The sequence below is a fragment of the Oryctolagus cuniculus genome, chromosome 11, assembly GCF_051225735.1.
Source record: "Oryctolagus cuniculus isolate XC-2025 breed Fujian yellow rabbit chromosome 11, ASM5122573v1, whole genome shotgun sequence".
Classification (NCBI taxonomy): domain Eukaryota; kingdom Metazoa; phylum Chordata; class Mammalia; order Lagomorpha; family Leporidae; genus Oryctolagus; species Oryctolagus cuniculus.
The window spans coordinates 109,942,953-109,965,596 of record NC_142877.1 but is presented as its reverse complement, the minus strand read 5'-3'; the positions used below and the strand labels follow the sequence as shown (position 1 = coordinate 109,965,596).

The following is a 22,644-nucleotide window of genomic DNA, read 5'->3' as shown; positions in this document are numbered from 1 at the left end:
CAGAGGTGGTGGCTTCACCTGCTATACCACAATGCCCACCCCTTTCACTTCCTCCGGTATGAACCGGGATGCTAATGCCTACCTACCTTACTATGTAGGACTGCTGTGAATATGAATAGAAATAATTGATAGGACTTTGTTCGGTGTCAGGAATCATTAGTAACAAGGCATACTGAGACTCAGAATAGCCTGAATCGTAGGAAACACCCCCTGTCTTTCCATGGCCCTTCCTTTCAGTTCCACACACTTGGCAAGTGAGTTTGGACCCTGGAGAAAGGGGAAGAGGAGGCAGACCCGAGTGATCAATGGGAACATTAGGTTAAACTGACTTAGGTTGAATATCTGAATCACTAAGAGTCACACCATTCTGGAAAAAAAAATTCTAGTTCTTTCCAAGCACAAAACTAGATCTTGTGCATGGTGGGTGCTTTTCCTGTTACCCAAGAGCCTGGCACTTAGTAGGCCCTGAACCATTTCCAAAGTGAAGGCTGGAAGGAGAGATGGAGACAGAACAAGAGCACCAAGAACGACTCACAAGGGAGATCAGGCACCCGCGCTGTGGCACAGCGGTTAAGTCGCCATCCGCAGCACCAGCATCCCATTCGGGTGCCAGTTGGAGTCCCGGCTGCTCGACTTCCAACCCAGTGCCCTGCTAATGGCCTGGGAAAAGCAGTGGAAGATGACCCGAGTGCTTGGATCCCTGCACCCACATGGAAGACCCGGATGAAGCTCCTGGATCCATCCTGACCCAGCCCTGGCCATTGTGGCCTTCTGGGGAATGAACCAGTAGATGGAAGATCTTTGTCTCTCCCTCTCTCTCTGTAATGCTTTCAAATGAATGAATGAATGAATGAATGAATCTTAAAAAAAAAAAACACATAAGGGAGATCAGACAAGTGGTTGCTTTGCCTTTACAATCCCACATTGCCAACCTGATTAAGTCAAAGGATTGTCCACCTTTGGCCGATGACCTGCCCAGCGGCCTGAGCACTTGACTACACACAGTCTTAGTGTCATCAGAATATTGAAGGGATCTTCTTTCTCATTAATATTTACTTATTTCATTGAAAGGCAGAGTTAGAAAGAGAGAGAAAGACAAAAAGAATCTTCCATCTCCTGGTCTACTCCCCAAACAACCACAACAGCCAGAGCTGGGCCAGGCTGAATCCAGTAGTCTGGAACTCTATCCCAGTCTCCCATATGGATGGCAGGAGCCCAAGAACTCAGGCCATCTTCCATTGCTTTCCCAGGCACATTCCCAGATACAAGTAGAACAGCCGGCACTCAAACCAGCGTTCCTATGGGATGCCAGCATTGCAGGTGGCGGCTTATCTCGCCACAGTACAACACCAGCCCCAGGGATTTTCACCGTGTCACGCTGGACCCTTGCTACAAGCAGGCAACACAGTTCATGGGTGGGCCTGGTGGTGCCAAGACTGGAACTCCAGTACTGCATCCTTGCTGCATAGCCCTGAGTCCCCTGGGTTTCTCAGTCATGGGGTAGAGCTAGTAACACTTGAACTTGTGGGTGGTGTCTGAGGGATTAAGTGAGATAATACTGGGCCAGCGTTCTGCAGAGCCTGGTGCAGGGTGGACTTCAATACATGGGAACTGGTGTTCATCACAACCAAGGAAAGAGAACCACATCTTGTTTCTTCCATCCTGGAACAGCAGGGCTGTGTGGAGACACCACCCTGGGAGCACAGAGGGCTGGGAGCCAGACCCGCAGAGAAGTCAGGCCCCCCACGCCCTAACGCTCAGCACCTGCTGGTGCCCACCACGCTTGCTCACCTGCGGGCTGCTGTGTGGCCCCCTGCATGTCTATTAAAACCCTGGTTCTCAGGGGTCTGGTGTGCAAGCTCCATGTGCTGCCTGGTCTGACAGCAGCGGGGCTGCAGCGGGAGAACTGAGGGCTTCTTCCAGCTCTCAGATCCCAGAGTCCACGCGGACACAGCTTGCATTGGACTTTGAATTAGCGCAAAGCGCCGCCTTGCAGGCAGGAAGTGGGTAGAAAGGGGTCATGAGCACGCCTTTCTTTTCTGTTCTTCAAAGAGAAGCTAGGTTTAAAAAGGAGAGGTTTTCAGGGCTGAGAATTTACAGACAGGGAGGAAGACTCCCAGCCAGTTAGCCAATGGTTTGCCGTGGGTTTGCCTATTAGGACAGATAACTCATGTGTGGTCCATTCCACAGGCCACAGATAGCGCCTCGGTGCCCACCAAAATATGGCAGGGGGGCGACAGCAGGGAATAAAACAAACACCCCTGGTGGCGTGGGCCACACTCTGTGGCCTCACCCATCACTGAACAAATGCAACCCTGTGTCGCACTCTGCTGTGACGATGGACAGGTTAGTGGACTACTCAGTAGGATCTGATTAGAAGTGATGGATGATGGAGGAATGATAAACCCAACCACAGCCACCATGTACGTAGCCCTCGACGCCACATGAAGTATTTATAAACATGCTGTTCTATCTCCCAAACATGCCTACGCAGCGGGGACTCTCCCAAGGGAAGACACAGAGGCTTAGAAAGGAGAACTTGCCCGGGATGGCGCTGCCAGTCAGAGGCGATCTAGAACTTGAACACAGGCTTTCTGACCACAGGCCCTTGGGGCTAACTACCATGCAGAGATGCCCGCTACCACGCAGCGATGCCCGCTACCATGCAGCAATACCCGCTACCATGCAGCTATGCCAGCTACCATGCAGTGATGCCAGCTACCATGCAGCGATGCCCGCTACCACGCAGCGATGCCCACTACCACGCAGCGATGCCCACTACCATGCAGTGATGCCCACTACCACACAGCAATGCCCACTACCACGCAGTGATGACCACCACACAATCTTGCAGACTCGCTATTTTGGTAAAGAAACAACTTACACAGCATGAGTGACAACATCCCAAAGTCACCATGTGCCTACAGTAGGGCTGGGGGATTCTGGGAGGGCTCTTTGCTGTCAATGAAAGTTGGTGTAGCCACAAAACCTCTGAGGAGCCACCAGCACCAGCACCACCACCACCGCCACCCTACTTTAGATAGAGGGGCTGCGAGCGTTACACCTCAGACCTCCGAGAACTATTGATGAATACAACGGCGTCGCCAAATGAGAGCAAGCACGTGGGTGTTGAGAGTTGGGAGGTGTTGACTGGCCGGGGTTATTTTTGGTTCAGAGACGGCTTTGATGATTTTACCTCGGCTCCCTTGAGTCAGAAGTGCCACCTGGGAAGTGAGGCTGCAGCAATGAAGGGGGACACAAAAAGAGCTTGGCACCAGAGGTGTTAAAAACCAGAACCACAAATAATCACAGAGAAAGGAAGAGGAGAGAACTTCAGGCAGGAAGTCTCTGCCAGTTGGGTCCTGAATCTGCTGGGCCCATTTACTTCCAATACCAGTTCTCCTAGTTCCCTTCCTTTCCTCTCCCATCTCTTTGGGTCCCGGAGCTCTACCAAGGTTGCAAGCACAGCCCTTACCTTTCTCCCTCCTCCCAACCTGGCCTCACTCAGCTGCTTCTCGGAGCCCAAGAAGGACACACTCTCGAACCTGTCTCAGTAGCTAAAGCCAAAGCCCTGACTCACGGAGGGATCCCAGGTCCCCAGGCAGCCCGAGCCTCGCACGGCATCAGGGCAGGAAGGATGGTTGTGCTCACCATCCAGGCCATTGCTTTTCAAACTCTACACGCTTTAGGCAAAAGACCACGATACACAATGCCAATCAAAGGGGAGCAATTCTGATAGTGTGAATATGGGTGTGGGCGGGGAGTCTCCCCGGGTTACACACCAAGAAGTCCTAGAGGCCCTTGATGAAGCCCTAAGGCTAAGGACAGCCCAGATGGAAATCGTCAATTTAGTGCGCACACACACACACACACACACCACCCTCCTTGATAAATGACATACCGAGGACATGTCCCCTCCTTTCCCTCGAGAGAATACCACAAGCATCCTTGGGGTTCCCTTTGGCCAGTGTGGGTCCCAGTAAGCACATCGCACTGCTTCTTGGGGGCCTGAAACAGTCCCCAAGGAAGGGCTGCAGGCAGAGACCGCCACAGCCTGGAGCAGCAGTGGGCCACTTCCTCTCCGCAGACATTCTTCCACCGACTTTCGGGGTACCCCTACTGTGCCTCCTCTGCTGGTTCTGCCTCCTGCCCGACTGGAGCAAGGCCCCATCTTTGGTGCTCCTGCCTCTTCTACACTCCCTCCCCTGGTGACCTTACCCAGTCTCACGCCTCTAAACACCATCCACATGCTCTCAGTCCCGAACTTGTACAACCAAACCATCCTCTCTCCTGAAAGCCCACCATGGTTACCCAGTTCCAAGTCACCATCTCCTCCTGAGCATCTCAAAGGCACCTTGAACTCAGCACGTCCCACACTAGACTCCTCGTCTTCCGGCAACCTCCCCTCCTGCTCAGTCCACGCCTTCTCCATCTCAGCCAACGGCAACCTCACCCTTCCAGTTGTTCCCACCAGGTCCCCCTGAGTCACCCCTGACCCCACACCCTGCACACCAACACCGTCTTGTTGACCTCCCTCCCTTTAGCGATGGCCAGAAGCCAAGCACTTCTTAGTCCACCTTACCCACCACTGCCACCGTGGGCTCGGCCAGCAGCCTCTCCTGCCTGGATATCATAGAGCCGCCACACCCCACACTCTCTGCCTTCACCCTTGCTCCCCTGTAGTCTATTTCAAACCAGCAGTCAAAGGGACCCTTCTACATCGTAAGTCAGACCTGCCAATCTTCTGCGAAACTCTGCATGGGCTTCCCAGTTGACCAAGAATAAAAGCCAAGGCTACAATGGCCCGTGAGAATTTACCCATCCTGGCTCACCGCCCACTGTCCCTCTCAGCTCACTCCCACAGCGGTATCTTAGCTATTCCTGCCCCAGGGCATTTGCACTGGTTGCTCCCTCTGCCTGGAACACTCTTTCCCTGCCAGAGACCAATACTCTCAGCTCCTTTGCATCTCTGCACCACTGTCCCCTTTCCTGCACCGTAATTACAGCCCACCATCTCCAGCCCTCCCAACCCCTCTCACTGATTTATGCTTTTCTGTGGCACACATCACCTTCTAACGCCTCTTGCCATTAACTTACAGGGCACGCTTATCACGTAGGGCCTCCCCCTACTGGGTGTAAGTCCTATGAAGGGAACCATTTATGGAGCATTGTTCTATCTGACAACTCCTTTGCGCCTCCAAACCATTCTGGGAACTAGGTACATTTACCATCTCCATTTTCCAGATGAGAAAAGAAGTGCAGTGACATTAAGCCACTTGCCTGAGATCGCACGGCTTGTCCTGGAGCCAATCTCAGGCCTTCTTCTCTCAAGCACTATGGCATCTGACCACACTGGTGCAACCCCTCCAAAGCCCAGGTCTACCTGGCTCTCTCCTAGCTGGCACTCGGGCCAGCTAGTGATGGTACCTGCAGGTGCACGGCACAGGCTGTACATTTCGTCTAGAGTCTTCCAGAGGAGCTGGCACAGACATGAGCTTCCAGGCCAGCATCTGAGCCCAAGACCTGCTCCAGAACTCTGGATGAAGAAGGACATGCTGCCCCACTCTGGCCTCCTATTGGCACACAGGTCACAGCAGCTGGACATGGAGGAGTGGGAGAAAGCCTTTGTGGAGCAAGCAGAAGCTCTCCTTGTGAGGTCACTAAGAGCAACCTGTGACTGTTTCTAGAATCCTCCCCTAGCAGCCGGCTCTTGACTCTGTGCACAGGCTACTGGGAAGCTCAATGGCGGCACATCCATAGCCCATCGCCAGCAGGGGGAGCAGGAGAGCAGGGCCTTGCCACAGGGCTTGGGGCGACCTGGGGAGACTCAGCACTATGCCCCACCTACCCAGAAGTGCACTCAGGCTTTGAGGCAGGATGGCCTGGCTTCAAACCCCGGTCCTGCTGCTCTCCGTGCAGCCTCGGCTTGCTGCCTCACTTCCCTGCTCCTGAGCGGGTAATGGCGCTTGTCCTGTGTTAACTGCATTGCTCCTTGGTGGTCTTTGTTGGAGATATTGCTCACTCACTCTCGCTCTCACATACACACACACATTCCTGACTCCATCCTCAGAGCCTGGGAGCTAGGAATGGCAGCCAGGAAGCAGGGACTGACTCACAACACTCCATTTTTTTTTTTTTTTTTTTTGACAGAGTTAGAGAGAGAGAGAGAGGTCTTCCTTCCATTGGTTCACTCCCCAAATGGCCACTATGGCCAGCGCTGTGCTGATCCGAAGCCAGGAGCCAGGTGCTTCCTCCTGGTCTCCCATGGGGTGCAGGGCCCAAGCACTTGGGCCATCCTCCACTGCCTTCCCGGGCCACAGCAGAGAGCTAGACTGGAAGAGGAGCAACCGGGACTAGAACCTGGCGTCCATATGGGATGCCGGCGCCGCAGGTGGAGGATTAACCAAGTGAGCCATGGCGCCAACCCCAACACTGCATCTTCTTAACACCAGGTCTTTAAGTTGCTCTGCCGCTTTGTCCCGCAACTTCCTCATCTGTAAACTAGAGGTGAGAATGCGCAAACCCCTCAGACAGCTTAAGGATAAATGAATGAGAAGACAAGTTCGTATGGGTGCAAGGCATTTTTGAAATCTGTGCATTTTTTTTAACACATTTTCCACGAATTTTCTGAAGTCCCGCCATGCCCTCTCAGAGTAGCTGATGCTTTCCATTAATTTGCACGGCACCAGGGTACAGAGAACACTCAGCCTGCGCTGGCGCTGACCGTTTGCACGCGCTGAACTCCACAGCCGTCCACATCACTGCCTCATTGGACACCTGCAATTCTACGAACGTGCTGCTATCACTCCGATTCCCGTACGGGAGACTGAGGTTTAGAGAGATCAGGAGCGAAGGCCACACAGCACGGGTCCACCCTCCTAAGGCCGACTCTGTTGAGGCCTTTCTTGTCCCAGAGGGCTCAGGTACCCATGGCCCCCAGGACAGGCCCCCTGCGGCCAGGCGCAGTTCCAGATCCTAGGACCAAGGGAGGCTGTGAAACCACCAGCTTGCTCTGGATCTGCTTCCTTAATCCACAGCTCCCGTGCTGGGAGAAAACAGAGAACAGCAGCCAGATCAGCTACAGCAGGCAGAGCCAAGTGGGGAGAGGGGACGAGAGGCCTCACATCTGCCCTCTCCCCTTCGCACCTGCTCCAGTGAGCTGCGGAAGAGGCTCTGTGGGATACATCACCTGACCCCCAGAATGGCTGCTGCCTGTGGCAGCTGCAGGAGGGTGCGATTTGCTTCCAAAGAGATAGGAAGAGACACAGGATCAGAAACACTAATTGGGAGGGGGAGGGGTTGCAGGGAGAAGGGAGACTTCCTGCTCCCCCTCTTACCTGATGGCACAGGCTCCAGGGAGGGAGGGAAAACTACCCACCACGCCCTGGCCATCCTATCGGCGCAGGCTTCCCCAGGGCCTATGCCACTACCACAATCAGGTGGGCAAGCTGGACAAGGCACCTGCACATTCCCGAATGTCTGATGCGGCACCCACCGGCACCCCTGGAAACACAAGGGAAGGGCAGCTCCCCTCTCCCGGGCATCGCCTTGGATCTCACTCCTCACTCTCAGGAGGCTCCGTGCCCAGCCAGCGCTCACAGGTGCAGTTTTAAATTTCTGCGATTTGTTGTGGAGAAATGAATCCCACCTGCGACCCACAAGCTCCACTAGGGCAGGAAGCAGGTGCGCCCAGCCCCAACCCTCAACGTGAGCAAAAAATACCAAAAAAGGGCTGGAAAGGGCTGAGTAGGGGGAGGGGGAAGCTGGGGTGCTCCCTGGTACTTGGAATTCTTCGAGGTATCAGAGAAAGAGAAGGGTAATTTCTACGCTTCTCCTGCACATCATGACTCCCTGGGTGGTGCCTGGAGCTGGGACTGGGAAAAACAATGCCACATGCCACCCAGAGAAAATCGGTTAATCCGTGCCACCTCAACCTCCAAGCCCCGTGCTGTTTTTTCAAGCTTTCAATCGCCTCTTCTCCCAGCTGCCTCTCTGATTTGTTTTCAGATGTTAATGCACGAGGGAACTGTTAATTTGATTCTGCATTTAGCACACCTGATCTTCACAGTAATTGCTTTCATTGGCTCAGCCACACTCTAATGGGGTGCTCCGCAGGCTTCCGGACCGCCATTTATTTTTCTGTGAGCTGTGCAGGAAAACCGGAGATGTTTCAGCCTCATCATAAATTCATCTCCAAACTGCTGTCAACGACGCAGGCTCCCTGCCCCCTCTGGGTCCCAGGAGTGAGCCTTGGCAGAGACGGATGCACCGCAGAGGATGAGCATTGGGCTAAGAATCCATAAACCGTGTGACTCTGGGCCAAGCGGTGCCCCGCTCTGGGCCTCAGCTGTCCCATCTGTGAAATGCGAGACTTGAGTCAGGGGCTCCCCCGGGATGAGGCGCGGTGTGGCGAGGGGAAGGCACTCTGCCACTTACTGCCTTAGTGACCCTGGGGAGGTGACTAAGCCTCCTGGCCTCATCCTCTTCTTGTGCAAGATGAGAGTGATCACAATGCCTCACCTAACCGGCATTCCCACGCTCCCTGCTCCTTCGCAGTCTGCTCGCTGCACGCACGCCGCTTACTACACAAATCTGATCGTAGACTCTCTCTCCTTAAAAGTTTTCAAGGGCTGTCTTGTGTCCTTGGGTAAAGACAGATTTAACTTGGCAGACGCCTGCTCTAATCTCTTCCAGGGCTTCCCGCGCATCCTTTGCTCATTCTGGCCACTCCTCTCTGCCACTGGCCCTTTGCACATACTGTCTGTGTTCATGGAGTGCTGTTCTTCCCACCTTTCCCACCCGACTGGTCATGCTTCAGCCTCACTCACGCTTCACGTCCTTAGCGAAGCCTCCTCCTACCTCTGATCACATCAAGAGCCTCAGTGAAGACTGATAGCCCCGGGGATCTCTCCCACGTAGCAACCATCACAGCTGGAAACTGACCTGTGTGTGATTATTTGCTAAATAAACTCAATGCATCACAAGTCCGCAAGCTCCATGTGGGCAGGGGCCACATTGCTTAATATCTAACGCAGTGCCTCAGAGGCAATCACAGCAAACAGGATGAACCCCGCAGTGGCCAACACGAAGTAATTGCTGCATGCCTGGCCTTCCCAACAGCCCCAAGAGTTAGGTTTCGTGATTATTCTCATCTAACAAAGGAGAAGACCGGGTCAAGAGAGGGAGGTAACTGGAGTTACATAGGTAGTAAGTGCCCGATCGCCTGGAACTCTGGTTATTTACCTGTGACTTAAAGCCCGTCACTCACTCGCTACAGAGGCAGCATCCAGGATGCAGATGTTAAGTAGGGAGGCTGGCACTGCTTCAGCACTTAGCAATAAGAGCGTTAACTGCCAAGAGATGCTGAGTGTTACGGTGCGGCCAGCACCACCCCAAGGACTTTTACGTGGATTAACTCATTTTGCCCTCCCCACCACCCGAGCAGGGCGCACTGCCATGTTCCCTGTGAAACAGGAAAATGAGGTCAGGGAGGATTCACGGACTTGTCCAAGGTCACCTGGCTCCCAGCTGGTGGAGCCAGGCTTCGAAGCTAACTCCGGAGCCCAGGAGAACGCTGGGAGCGCCAGGCTCGGTCTCTGCCACGCCGGATCTCCGCATTCTGTTCCACCAGCGAGACGGCATGCACCTCCCAGGCACTGGTCTGCCCAGGGCTGTCGCTGGAGGCCCCGAGGCCAGCCACGGCTCCAGGGTGATGGAGCGCTTTGGTGGTGGAGGCTACACTGGGACCTGAAGGGCAGCAGGGCAGTGTTTCCAGCAACTCGCCGGTGTACAAGTACAGTCGGAAAGGAACAGTGGAGAGATGAAAAACACAACCATTTCCAGAGCCCAAACAGTATGAGAAAACCCTGCAAAGACTTCCAGGTGAAAGAGATTTCAGACCAGCGAGAAGGGAGCCTGAACAGCTTAAAAAAAAAAAAATCCATGACCATTTATTACAAGAGGATGCTTCAAGACATTTGTGGGAAAATGGAATCAAAACAGATGCCCACTTTGGTGCAAAAAAAAAAAAAAAAAACCTGAACTCCATGCACAGTTCTTTCAGAACGTGCATTTTCTAAAGGCTTGTTGAAGATCCGTTATATACATGGATTTCCAAAAAGAAAAAAAAAGTACCAAAATAAATGCATCTTTCAATTCCATCTTCCACAAACTTTTTGAAGTTCCCTCCCATGTAAGGGCACTCATCAAACGGAACCACCAGCTCCGGCTCCAGCCCTGGCCTGGAGCCCACCTGGCCCCTAGTAGCTCCAGTGTCCTTCTAGGACCCCCTTAGAGGTTTTTGGAATCCAGACCTCACCACTGGGCTGCAGGGGCTCGGGCACGGGCTCTGGGGCCCAGATCCCAACTCTGACGCTTAGGAGAGGTGGCATCTCAAACAAGCTCCCCTTCACTTCCCCAGAACTGTGTGGGGATTCAATGAGGCAGGTAGGATGTGTGGAGGGCCAGTGCAGGGGGTGGTGAGCAGACAGGTGCATGAAGCAGTTTCCCCGAAGTGCTCACTGTTTCAGAACCACATTTGCGCAGGCCTGGGAAGAGCTTCACACGTACTCATTGTTAATCCAACTCCCTTCTACACAGGATGACACCATCAGCCATACTGCAGACAAAGGCTAACGGGCGTGCAATGAAAGAGGGCCTGAGATGGACATTTCACAGCCATTGTGTCATTTGCAAGCTCACATTCTATGCGGCCTTCACTGAAAGCCAGACTGCCTCAGTCAGATCTGGCCTGGCCACTTCCAAGCCATGGCACCTTAGGCAAATGCATCAAGCTTGCCACTCCTCAGCCTTCTAATCTGTAAAATGGGGATAAGAGCACCTGCTTCATAAGGGTGTCCAGAGGTTAATTCTCTACTCACATTTGTACTGGCTCTGGTAGTGTGGAATTATGGCTGGCAGTGTCTGCCCAACCAGAGGCCACAATTCCCAACCTCACTGTATGGAGCTGAAGCCATGTGGCTAGGTTCTGGTCATTAGAACGTGGAAAGAATTGATGCGCCCACAGCCAGGCCTGTCCTATAAAAACCTCCCACACTCTCCTGCATCCCCTGTCATCCCCAATCAGCAGTTCCAGTCCCCCACCTGCCTTACCACCAGCTGAACTCCGTAGGAGTCAGAGATCAACTTGGATCGGCTCTTCCCCTAAGATGCTACGATTTATCTAGCCATCAGCCAGCATCACTCTAACTGCTACTGAAATGGGCTCTTCTGGCTTGGAAGTCACTCAGAGGCTGAAAAACTGGAGAACCCCCTATGACATCGGGTTAAACTGTCACCCACGGTAACCTAGGAAGCAGAGCTCACTCCTACTGAGCCTCCAAGTTCTAGAGAAAAGAGGCGGGACAAACAATAGTTCCAGATTCTGCTGAGTACTCCTGGCCCAACTCAGCAAGGGATGATGGAGAGAGAGGAGCTTGGGCAGCAACTCGCCAGTGTACAAGTACAGTCGGAAAGGAACAGTGGAGAGACGAAAAACACAACCATTTCCAGAGCCCAACCAGTACGAGAAAACCCTGCAAAGACTTCCAGGTGAAAGAGACTTCTGACCAGGCGCATCAGCTTCTCCTGTGAGCCTGCTGGCCTCAGGACAGCTGTCATTAATTGGAAAGAGGAGGAGGGGTATGGAGACTGGGAAGCAAAGAAATCATCCAGGCTTGAGAATGAGGTCTAGGAAATAGCTTTGAGTGGGGCCGCTGGGACACCAGGAGTCACAGATGAAGATCTTGCTCAACTCTGACCTCTGAATAAACCCTTGAGGCATTCTGGCCTGGCTGAAAAGCCCACAAGAGCATTTCAGGCATGGAAAGCCAAGACATGGTGGCAGAAAGTGTCCTACATGAAGGACCTCTGTGGGGGAGACCCCAGTGGAAAGAAGTGGTCATCAAAGAAGGAGGTACTTTTCTCTGAAGGGAGGAGAGAACTTCCACTTTGCCCATGGCCTTGTCCAAATACTGACGGAGTTTGTGGACTCAAAAGGCTTCCACAGCCTAGGCAGCTCATGTCAAGAACCTCAAGTGATCACTGACGTCATACATAAGAGTGTTGTTAAATTAACAACAGGAGTCGCTGTGCACTAGCTCCCCATGTAGTAACTCTGTCCTCAAAGAGTTGGATTAGGAGAGTTAAAACTTGTTCTCAAAGATTTACTTCATTTCAGTGTATTAAGTGGAGGATATTCTTAGGTCTCATAGTTATGTGTAAGTGCTCACAAAAGATGTATCATCCTTGGGTTCTTCTTTAAAGTTAATTAAGTTTCTCAAAAAAAAAAAAAAAAGAATGCTTTAAAAAAGTGAAATTAACTTGGAGATGCAATGACTTTGAACAGCCCTTGTCTCCATGGTTGAGGAAGCTTTTTTTTTTTTTAATACAATTTGTTGAACTCTTTACTTAGTATAGAGTTAATCTTCTGTGTATAAAGTTAATTCAAAATAGATCTAAGTAAAAAAAAATGAGACTGGGAATAGGAGAGGGAGGAGGAAGGGGGGTGGGAGTGTGGGTACGGTGGGAAGAATGTTGTATTTATGAAATGCATGGTTTGTATACCTTAAATAAAAAATTTCTTTGGAAAAAAAAAAGAAAATCCTGCTCAATTGTTGAGACATTTGCCTTTGCAAAATCTATAAGCCTGGATTTTTTAAAAAAAAAGTCTTGGGCCGGCGCTGTGTTGAAGCGGGTTAACGCCCTGGCCTGAAACACTGGCATCCCATTTGGGTGCCGGTTCTAGTCCCGTCTGCTCCTCTTTCAATCCAGCTCTCTGCTATGGCCTGGGAAAGCAGTAGAAGATTGCCTGAGTCCTTGAGCTCCTGCACCCTCTTGGGAGACACAGAAGAAGCTCCTGGTTCCTGGCTTCAGATTGGCGAAGCTCCGGCCATTGCGGCCAACTGGGGAGTGAACCAGCGGATGAAAAACCTCTCTCTCTCTCTCTCTCTCTCTCTCTCTCTGTCTCCCCTCTCTCTGTATAGCTCTGACTTGCAAATAGATAATCTTTAAAAAGAATAAAGATGGGGCGCCGGATTCTGTCCCGGTTGCCCCTCTTCCAGGCCAGCTCTCTGCTGTGGCCAGGGAGTGCAGTGGAGGATGGCCCAGGTGCTTGGGCCCTGCACCCCATGGGAGACCAGGAAAAGCACCTGGCTCCTGGCTCCTGCCATTGGATCAGCGCGGTGCGCTGGCCGCAGCGCGCCGGCCGCGGCGGCCATTGGAGGGTGAACCAATGGCAAAGGAAGACCTTTCTCTCTGTCTCTCTCTCTCACTGTCCACTCTGCCTGTCAAAAAAAAAAAAAAAAAAAAAAAGAATAAAGAAAAAGGTCTTTTTTTTTTTTTTTTTTGACAGGCAGAGTGGACAGTGAGAGAGACAGAGAGAAAGGTTTTCCTTTTGCCGTTGGTTCACCCTCCAATGGCCGCTGTGGCCGGCGCGCTGCGGCCGGTGCACCGCGCTGATTCAATGGCAGGAGCCAGGTACTTCTCCTCGTCTCCCATGGGGTGCAGGGCCCAAGCACTTGGCCCATCCTCCACTGCACTCCCTGGCCACAACAGAGAGCTGGCCTGGAAGAGGGGCAACTGGGACAGAATCCAGTGCCCCGACCGGGACTAGAACCTGGTGTGCCGGCGCCGCAAGGCGGAGGATTAGCCTAGTGAGCTGCAGCGCCGGCCGTGAAAAATGTCTTGTGCTGTTACAACATTAAAACATTCCTTGGACCTCTAAAAGGTCAAAGTTACAAAAGATTCAGAGCCTCCAAGGAGGTCATGCTCCCCAAGACCATGAAGAATGGACAAAGAAAATCCTCCCATCAGGCAGAGGTGGGAGTGTGGAGAGAACACTGAACCAGGAGACCCCTCCCAGAGAACAGAGTGCAGATCTTCATGTAGGAACCACACCCACGGCAAGTGTACAGACACACAGCGCCTGCGTGGCCACAATTCCTCACTGCTAAAGGCCAGCGCTCACTGTGGGTCTCTCATGGTCCCCTTTTCCAAATGGGAGTCCTGTCGCGGCTCTCCTGCCGTGTTCTACTACAGCACGTGGATGCAGAGGGGCAGGCAACATGGGTGTCTGGGTCAGGGGTCCCTGGACCACAGAAGCCACACTCAGTGCAATGGATGTGACTGGACCTTGCCCGAAGATCGTGAACTTGAAGTTGGAAACAAGAGACCAGATGGGATTTGGGTGCCTCCCTTAGGGAAAAGAGCATGTGCTGTGTGTGAGGACCCACAGAGGGCCGATGACATATGGGCACCCAGAGTGAAGGTGTTAGCCAGTACCTGTTTCCTTAAGACCCTCCGTGTTCTTTTCCTTCTATCAACAGGGTGGGTGCCTGTCCCAGGGTAGCACTGAAGGCCCGGGCTGAAGACCAAGCCAACCCCCATGACTCAATCTTGGCACCTTAGTGGCCTTCTCACCTCCTCCCGCCCCCACCCCTCCCAATCAGATCTGACTAAGGAATGACCTCCTGCTGGGCTAAGCCACTGCCATTTGGGGTTGTCTTTTACAAGGGCTGATGCAATGCAGGAAACACCTGGTGCTCTTCACGCAGCACCTGGCACTTAATCAGTAATCAGCTACACGAGTGTGGCTCTGATGACTACAATACCCATTTCACAGATAGGGAACCTGCAGCTAACAGGTGTGTCCGACCCCAGAGCCAATTACTGCTTATCCCGCGTGCATTTACCTCTCAGCAGATGATAATCAGCCTCATTTTACAGGTGAGTCTGGTGCCTGGCTCAAGGTCACAGAGTCAGAATCATCAGTCTCCTTCCTATGCCAAAACCCACAGCACCCAACCCTTTACCCCCCCACCCCCCAGGCTTCTTAGTGGCTCCCTCCTGGCTTCCTTTTGTTTTCATGTTTCAGGAAACACCCAGCTAGCAAGCGCCCCGGCACTCAACTGGCAAGTCTGCGCAGCAAACCAAATAACCCTCTGCTGACCCAAATTCCTAGTCTTAATTTACATCGAGCCAGTTAATTAAAAACGTGCTCCGAGAGCACAGACGCTGCGGGGCTGGCTCCTGAGACCATGTCCGCCGGCCCTCTTCCGAGGCCCGGCTGCTCCGATGATGATTTCTGTTCAGCACAGCAACACCGCCCCCTGGAACAGCATATCGGGCTCCGGGACACGAAAAGTGCTGAGCAAGCATTTTATACAAACTCAGGATCCACAGGTCTAAGGGAGAGACCTGAAACCCAACCCCCGCCCCCTCCCCCCCAAGCCAGTGCGGGCTCCGGTTAATTAATGTTTATAAAGCGACTGGGGATGCCTGAAATGAAGGAGGAAGACTATTCAAAATCCCCAAAGCAGCACTACTCTTGCCAGCTCGAACAATCTGCTGTGTTAAGGAAGCCATTATTATCTACCAAGCGCCTACTGTGTGACCGGTGCTTTCACAAACTGTATCTGATCTAATCCTATAATGGCCCTCTGTGGGAGGTTTGGGTTTTCTTCCTTTTTTCATGTTTTTTTTTTTAATCTTCACTGTACAGATGAGAAAACCAAATTCAGCGAAAATCAAGCCACCTGCTAGAAAGCGGCAGAGCCGTGATCGAGTCTGGATCTTCGAGGGCGAGCCCCTCCCTTCCCCTGCTATCACACCGCCTGGCCTCTTCTAGGCTTCCCTCCAACTCTTTCTGCATGTAAAACACAATTTCACTCAGGAAAACCTATACATTTAAAAAAAAAAACTTAGATGTTTTGCAAATGCACAAATCTTAAGTTCATGATGGCATAAGTTTTGACAAATGCATGTATCTCTGTCCCCATACCCTTCCAACATTAGGGATCACCCCAGGAAGTTCCCTGGTACCTGTCACTAAAGATGCCTTTTTAGTTACAAAACACAAATAAATAAGCTATTTCACTTTGACCAAAACCATCTTTCTGTGACCTTGGCTGTGGGGCTGTGCCCAAAGGATCAATCCCTGAGGTAGCTATACCAAACTATCTGGCATGGGAATATTAAAAAATATTAAAAATATTTTAAAAAATTTAAAAAATATTTTAAAAAATCCAGGTAAACTTCTGTGCCCTGCTGGCTCCATCCACGCCAAGCCCTTGGGGTGAGCTGATCTGGAAGTGATAAAGCCAAGACACATCATCATGCCTGGACTGTCGCAACTGCCGCCATCATTTTAGCTGCACGATGTCTCGGGGACCAGGCTGTAATAGGCCTCACAACGTGTCATTTCATTTAATCCTCATAATTACTACCTCTCTTTTATAGCTGAGGAAACTGGACTCAGGGAGACCAGGTAGCATACCCAAGAACACAAAGCTAAAACATGACAGCCCAGAAATTCAAATCCAGGCAGTCTGACTTCAGAGTCCACTGCCTCCACAGGCGCTGGCCAGTTTTAAAACCCTGAGACGGAATGGGCTGGTTACATGCACACAACAGTGAGGATCATCACAGAGCCAGTACCAGGCCGGGGAAGACGGAGGGAGATGGAATGATAAACAAGAAAGGCGGAGTGGCTGCTTCTAGGGAGCCCTCGCCAAACATTCTAAAGCCAAGTCTTCAAGCAAGAGAGGGAGCTGGCCAGCTCCAAAGGGGCACACCAAGGCAGGGGAAGTGCTTCCACTTGCTCCTGATTTACCTGTGGCAAAACCAATCCAATCCAATCCCAGTGTCTAAATCCACAGAAATACCAGCGTTGCCCGGGTCTCCCAGCTGACAATCCACGCAGCCCCACAGGGGTTTCGGATTACTATGAAGTTCATGCCTTATAGCACACGGGTGTGATTTTTCTTTGGACAGCCCATTCATGCATTCCCTTAGCGGCGATTATCTTCTGTTTTCTGTAGGTAGTCTCAGGGCAGAGAGGAACAGCAGCAAATGAGAAGGGTGGACAAGTGCAGAGATGGCGGCAAGAGGCACAGACCAAGGTAGAAAGACTTGCAAAGACGAACCAAGAAACTCGAAATGCAAGAGCTTCTTTTAGGACATCGCTGAGTTAACAGAGTAGCTTGTTCAACTCAACAGGCATCCAACTGTGTGCCAGGCCCTTTCTCAGGCTTCGGAGAAGATACAAAATGCATGCAAAATGCAGTACTCCCGGTTCCACTTGCTAGGAGCAATAGGTGCACAGGCTGGGAAGCCAAGGAGGTCAGGTGGTGCAGGGTCTCTGTTCTGTGCAAGTGATTCAGGCCAGTAGGATGGCAGGGAACTCGTGTGCAAGATTCTCAAGCTCCCTGTGCCTTGGTTTCTGCCTCTGGGTAAGAGGACAGTCGTAGTACCTTTTCGAGGGAACCCTGAGAACCCACCGGGTTGAGATCAGTGCTGGGTACATGGCTAGCTGTTCCTAGGGGCGAGCCCCTGGAAACTGCTCAACCAATATTGGCCAACAAAATGAATTCACAACTGGATAAGTGATGCTACTGAGTTGAAGGCAGGGGAGAGGGGGTGGGAACCACCACCTAAAGAATGCGCTCCTTAATAAGGCTTGCAGATCAAAAAGACTGCCATGCAAAACAGATAGGTCTGATGTTCAATTACATTTCCAATAGCCACGATATCACTCAGTCCTCGCTAACCTCTCCTGCCATCATGATCTGCCGTTCTAAACAAGCCCAGAGGAAATGAGATGAAGAGATCACAAACGCAATGACAGCGTCTTCCACACCAGAGAAGGCTGCAGAGGCCCTGGAAGCCAGCAGTTGAGCTCTGTGGTGTGGGAAAGACGGCAAGGCCCAGCAGCCACACACCGGGCCTGCCCACAGCAGCTCTGCGGGTTTCTCCTTCCCTAAACTATACTTACTCGCAGAAGGACCAACACTGTCTTTAAGATCATAAACGTCGAACCGACTCGAAAAAAACCCAGCGGCTGCCAACACAGACAGACCTGGGGTGGGGCGAGGAGGGCAGGTGTTCCCTTGGTGACCCTCCCTTTGCAGATGGGGCAGCCCAGGGACAGAGAAATAAACTGGCCCAGACCACAAACAGGAGGAGCGGGGAGCCCAGATTTCAAGATGGGAGACTCCTAAGGAAATGGGGCGGCCAAGGTGGGGCAGACAGCCGTTAACCCGGGCACTGGGAGCACGTGGGGGGCGGGGGACAAAAGGGGAGACGACAATGCCCCTCTTTGCTCTTTGGCTAGGGTAGGATCCAAACCAAGGACCACCCAGCCCCCAGGTGCTTGGGTTCGGCTGGTGAATTCTACATTCTGGAAAAGCATGCCCAAAGCCCACTGCCTCCTCCCCAGGTGTTTCCATTCTCCTGTGCGGAGGGGGAGGGGGCCCTCGGCGGCTGCGCCCTCGGCAGGAAAAGAGACCCCAAAAAGGCGAGGGGATCTATCGACGCGGATCCCGCCACCCCCACGCGCTCTGCGATTTCCTTCCCCTCCCCCACCGAGGATGCCACCCAGGCGCAGGGGTCCAGGGCTGCCGCTCGCCACCGCGCATACAGCAGCCCCAGGCACGCGCGCGCTCCCCGCACCCTCACGCCCTGGGCATCCCCGGAGGCCGCGCCGCTACGCGCCGCGCCCGCCGCCTCTCGCTGTCGGCCCGGGGCCAGCGGGCAGGCAGCAACCTGAATGAGATCCGCCCAGGGAGGCTGCGTGCCTCTCGGCTCCCACCACCACGCAACCTCCAGCCAAACCGCCGAATATGTAAAAAAGTTTGATTTCGCTGGTAGCGTCTCCAGTTACGCTTCTGCCATTTCCTGTGGAAAATTGAGGCTTTGAAGTGCCTAGCTCCGGCTTTCGCAGACGGCTAGCACCGCGACGCCCACCCCTCCGCCGCGGGAGCTGCGGGTTCGAACCTACCCAACCCTGGCGCCCACAACAGGGGGCTACGGAGAGGGGCGGCGGAACGTGCTGAAGACCACGCCCTACGCTGGCCATCCACCCCTCCCTAGCCCCCTCTCTCCATCCGCCCTGCCTGGGGCTCTGGGGGCGCCCCGTCAACCAAGGGGTGACAGCCTCAGCTCCCGGGCAGAAAGCGGCGAGGGTCTGGGGTCGGGACTGTCACTGCGCAGCCCCCACCCTCGGGGAAAAAAATTGCTCTGGAAAAAAACTTGGGAGCGACGAGTCCTCCTGGCTCCCCCCCCCCCCCCCGCCACACACACACACCCCATGGTTTCCAGGCCCAGCAAGCTCTTGATCGGTCTGCTTTTCCCAGCGCGGGGCCCTGGCTCCCCCAGGCACCCACGGTGTCCCCCGAAGGCGTGGGCGAGGCATGGGAACCAGGTGGCAGGGAGAGCGGCGCGCCCCCGCCCAAGTCCTAGAGAGCCAAACTCGTGGGCACAGAAGGTGGCATCTTCAAGGTCACAACAAGCAGGGGTCCTGGTAGAAGACCCGACAGGCACAAGGCGCAAACGATCCAACCTGCTCCAGACATCAGTGTCAGGTTTAGCCTGCGGCCGGCCGAGGACAGCCGCCACCCGGCTCCGCCCCACCTCGGGGGTGGGCCCGCGGGCTCCCGGACCGGGGACCTCAGCTGCAGCGCCGAGTGCGCAGGTCCCAAGCGCATGGGGGTCGCTGGCCGCCCCCAGCGCTGCAACCCAGTTCAGAGGCGTGGGGCCGTGGCGGGTGGCTGGGAAGGCGCTGCGGGGTGGGGGCGGGGGCCCGAGGCAAACTTGCGGCGCGAGTTGGCCGAGTTGGGCGCGAGGGGGCGGCCACTTACCGCTGGCGTTCTTCCCGCAGATGAGGTGCTGGTAGGGCTGTAGGAGCCCCCAGATCTCCGAGTCGTTGTTGACCGTGTGCTCCAGGGTCTCCACCGTGAACTTGGGCGCCTCCTGCAGCGCGTGGTGGTGATGATGGTGGTGGTTGGCGGCGGCGGCGGTGGCCGTGGCCGGCGGGACTGCGGCGACGGCGGTGGCGGCTGGCGGGGCGCAACAGCTGCTGCCCCCGCTGGCGCTGCTGGCCGCGCTGCAGGCGCCGCCGCTCGCCGCTCCCGCTCCCGGCGCCTCCCGCTCCTTCTCCGCCGCCGAAGCCGCTCCAGGGCCCGAGCCCGGGCCCGAGCCGGAGCCTGGGCCGGGGCCGCTACAGCTGCGGGGCAGCCCGGAGGCCACGACCCGCGCGTAGATGTCCCGGAAGAGGCTCTCCATGCAGGCCGTCAGGTAGATGGCGGCGTGCTCGTGGATGCGCAGCGCCACGCGGCTGTCCACCATCCAGCGGTACACGCGGCCCACGGAGAAGGTGAGGCCGCAGCGTGCGGACTTGCCGCGGCCCAGGCGGTCGCCGCCGGCGCTGCTCATGTTGTAGAGGGACAGCGCGGCCAGCGCGGCCGCCGTGCAGTGCGCCGCCAGGCCCCAGGACAGCACGATCTCCATGGCGCTCTGGATCTCGTACTTGGTGCACTTGGCGAAGCGCAAGCTCAGGCGCTGCGCCTCTTTGGCTATGCGCACCAGCGCCCGGCTCACCAGCATGGACAGCTTGGCCAGCGCGTCCTTCGGCAGGCCGCCGGGGGCCGCAGGGCCTGCCCGGGGATCCCGCGAGCGCAGCAGCAGCGCCTCCAGCTCCTGGAGCGTCCAGGGCACCTCGTCGAGGTCCGGCAGCAGCCGCGAGCAGTGCTGGCCGGCGCAGTCCAGCCCCTCGGAGTCTTCCACCAGGGCAGTGTTGACGGTGTCAAAGCTGTTGTGCCGGCTGTGCATGGAGTCAGCTAGAGGCGGCCAGCAGCTCCCGCCATACGGGGACGCCGGGTGCGAGTCGGAACAGCACAGAGACAAGTTGGAGGAGCGCACAGAGTCCGCCGCGCCACCATAACCCGAGTCCAGTGTCAGATCCTCCAGCGTTCGCACCACGGGCTTCTTACCTCTCCTGGCCATCTCTGCGCCACTTCATGCTGCGGCCGCCGGGGAGTCGAGGCGAAGGAGCGGCGAGCGGCAGCGGGCGCCGGGGGCGCGCGGGGAGAGCCGAGTCCGCGCCGCCTCGGCTCACTTTTCCACCAGCCGCTGCCACCCCGTGTTACTACTTCCCGCTGCGTCTGCGAGCCGCCGCCGCCGCTGGAATACACCGGGCAGCCCCCGGAGTCATCTTCCAGGATCCGGGCTGAAGCTGGGGCGCGCCGAGGAGCGTGCCAGGCCAGGAGGGAAGCGCCCGCCTGCACTCGCCCCCTGTCTTCCAAAATTTAAAAAAAAAAAAAAAGTGCCTGGGCTGCTCCTTCCTGGGCCCGGAGGGGCGCAGAAGCCGCCGGGTGCCGGCCCCGGCGTTTGCAGGACGGAAACCACCGCAGACGCCGCCGCCGCCGCAGCTCCGCGGGCTCCCGGCTCCCGGCTCCAGCCCCTGCTCGCTCGGGGCCCGCCCGCCCCGCACTGAAGCTCGGCGGCGGCCGCGGCGGCTGCAAACCCTGCCGAAGCCCAGCAAACCCCTGGCAGCCAGCGGGGCTGGCGTATGCAAAGCAGGCCCAGCGGAGGGCCAATGGGATCAGAGGATGCTAATTACCTCGCGCTTTTTTTTTTCTTTTGGTAAAATTCCTCCTCCCCACGCGGCCCCGCCCCTACACCACGCCGGGCCACGACCGAGGCTGCGGGAAGTGGGGAGCCGCGGCCTGGGAACTGGGGGACCCGCGGCCTGGGAACTGGGGGACCCGCAGGAGCACAGCGACGCGGAGGCCGCCTCCCTCCGGTTGCCTCTCGCCTCCGGCCCCCGCGTTGGTGCCAGGACCGGAGACTGGTGGGTTGGGCAGGTAATGCTCCCCCGCGTTTCGGATTTCACTTTTCTTCTTATTATTTTTTCTTTCCTAGTTCCTGTATTTTCCCTCCCTCTCTCTCCCCCAAAACCAATTAATGCGGCCTTCGTTCATCCCTAGATTGCTCGGGGGTGGAAGGCAATGACCCAGGCGAGCAGAGGGGCCCAGGCGATGGCCGCCACTGGGAGGCCCAGGCTTTGGATGCCAGCCACCCACCGGTCACCAGGGCTCGTGAAGTGGGTGCCTTTCAGCAGCCAGGAGGGCCCTGTGCCATCCTTCATTGTCCTCGGGCTGTGTTGGAGGGAGGGCTCTCGCTCCACGGGGCTCCCCTGGTGAACAGTGTTCCAGATAGCTCAGTCTTAAACAGGGTCCGGTGGCTCGGAGGACCCTTGTGCTATGGGTGTGCAGTGTAGCCGTACTTCTCTCCCCCACTCATCCCACTAGAAACCAGGTCTTAATCCCCTTGGGGGGCCGGCGCTGTGGTGTAGCCAGTAAAGCCGCCACCATATGGGTGCCGGTTTGAGTCCTGGCGGCTCCACTTCCAATCCAGCTCTCTGCTATGGCAGTGGAAGATGGCCCAAGTCCTTGGGCCCCTCCAGGTGGGAGACCTAGAGGAAGCTCCTGGCTCTTCTGCAGTTCTGGCCGTTGTGGCCAATTGAGGAGTGAACCTTTGGATGGAAGACCTCTCTCTCTGCCTCTCCTTCTCTCTCTCTGTAACTCTGACTTTCAAATAAATAAATAAATCTTAAAAAAAAAAATCTCCAGTGGACAACACCCCACCTACTGCCTCTCAGCTTAGGGAGCCCGTGCAGATCCCCCAAGACTGGCATTGTTGCGTCCCCTGCCCACTCTGCCTTCTGTGGTTGCTACTTTCTGGCCCCTGGCCACACTAGGTTACTAGTCTGAGTACTTAGAGCAGGCTCTGAATAAATATTGTCGATCAGGGAAGGAAGGATGTGCCTTTGAATGCTGAGCAGTAGCCAACAGGTACAGGGAACTAACT

At 55.1% G+C, this 22,644-nt stretch overlaps 1 protein-coding gene across 4 annotated transcripts in view; it reads right to left on the bottom strand.

The window, feature by feature from the left end:
- The window catches only part of ABTB3 (ankyrin repeat and BTB domain containing 3), a 295,803-nt gene extending 273,439 nt beyond the window's left edge, over positions 1-22,364 (bottom strand). For all 4 annotated transcript variants that reach the window (XM_051846041.3, XM_051846043.3, XM_051846042.3 and 1 more), the window contains exon 1: positions 19,635-22,364. In XM_051846041.3, coding sequence (XP_051702001.1) covers positions 19,635-20,778 — 1,144 coding nt within the window. In that variant the 5' untranslated portion in view covers positions 20,779-22,364. The remainder of the gene's footprint in view (positions 1-19,634) is intronic.
- Between the last annotated feature and the right edge of the window lie 280 nt (positions 22,365-22,644).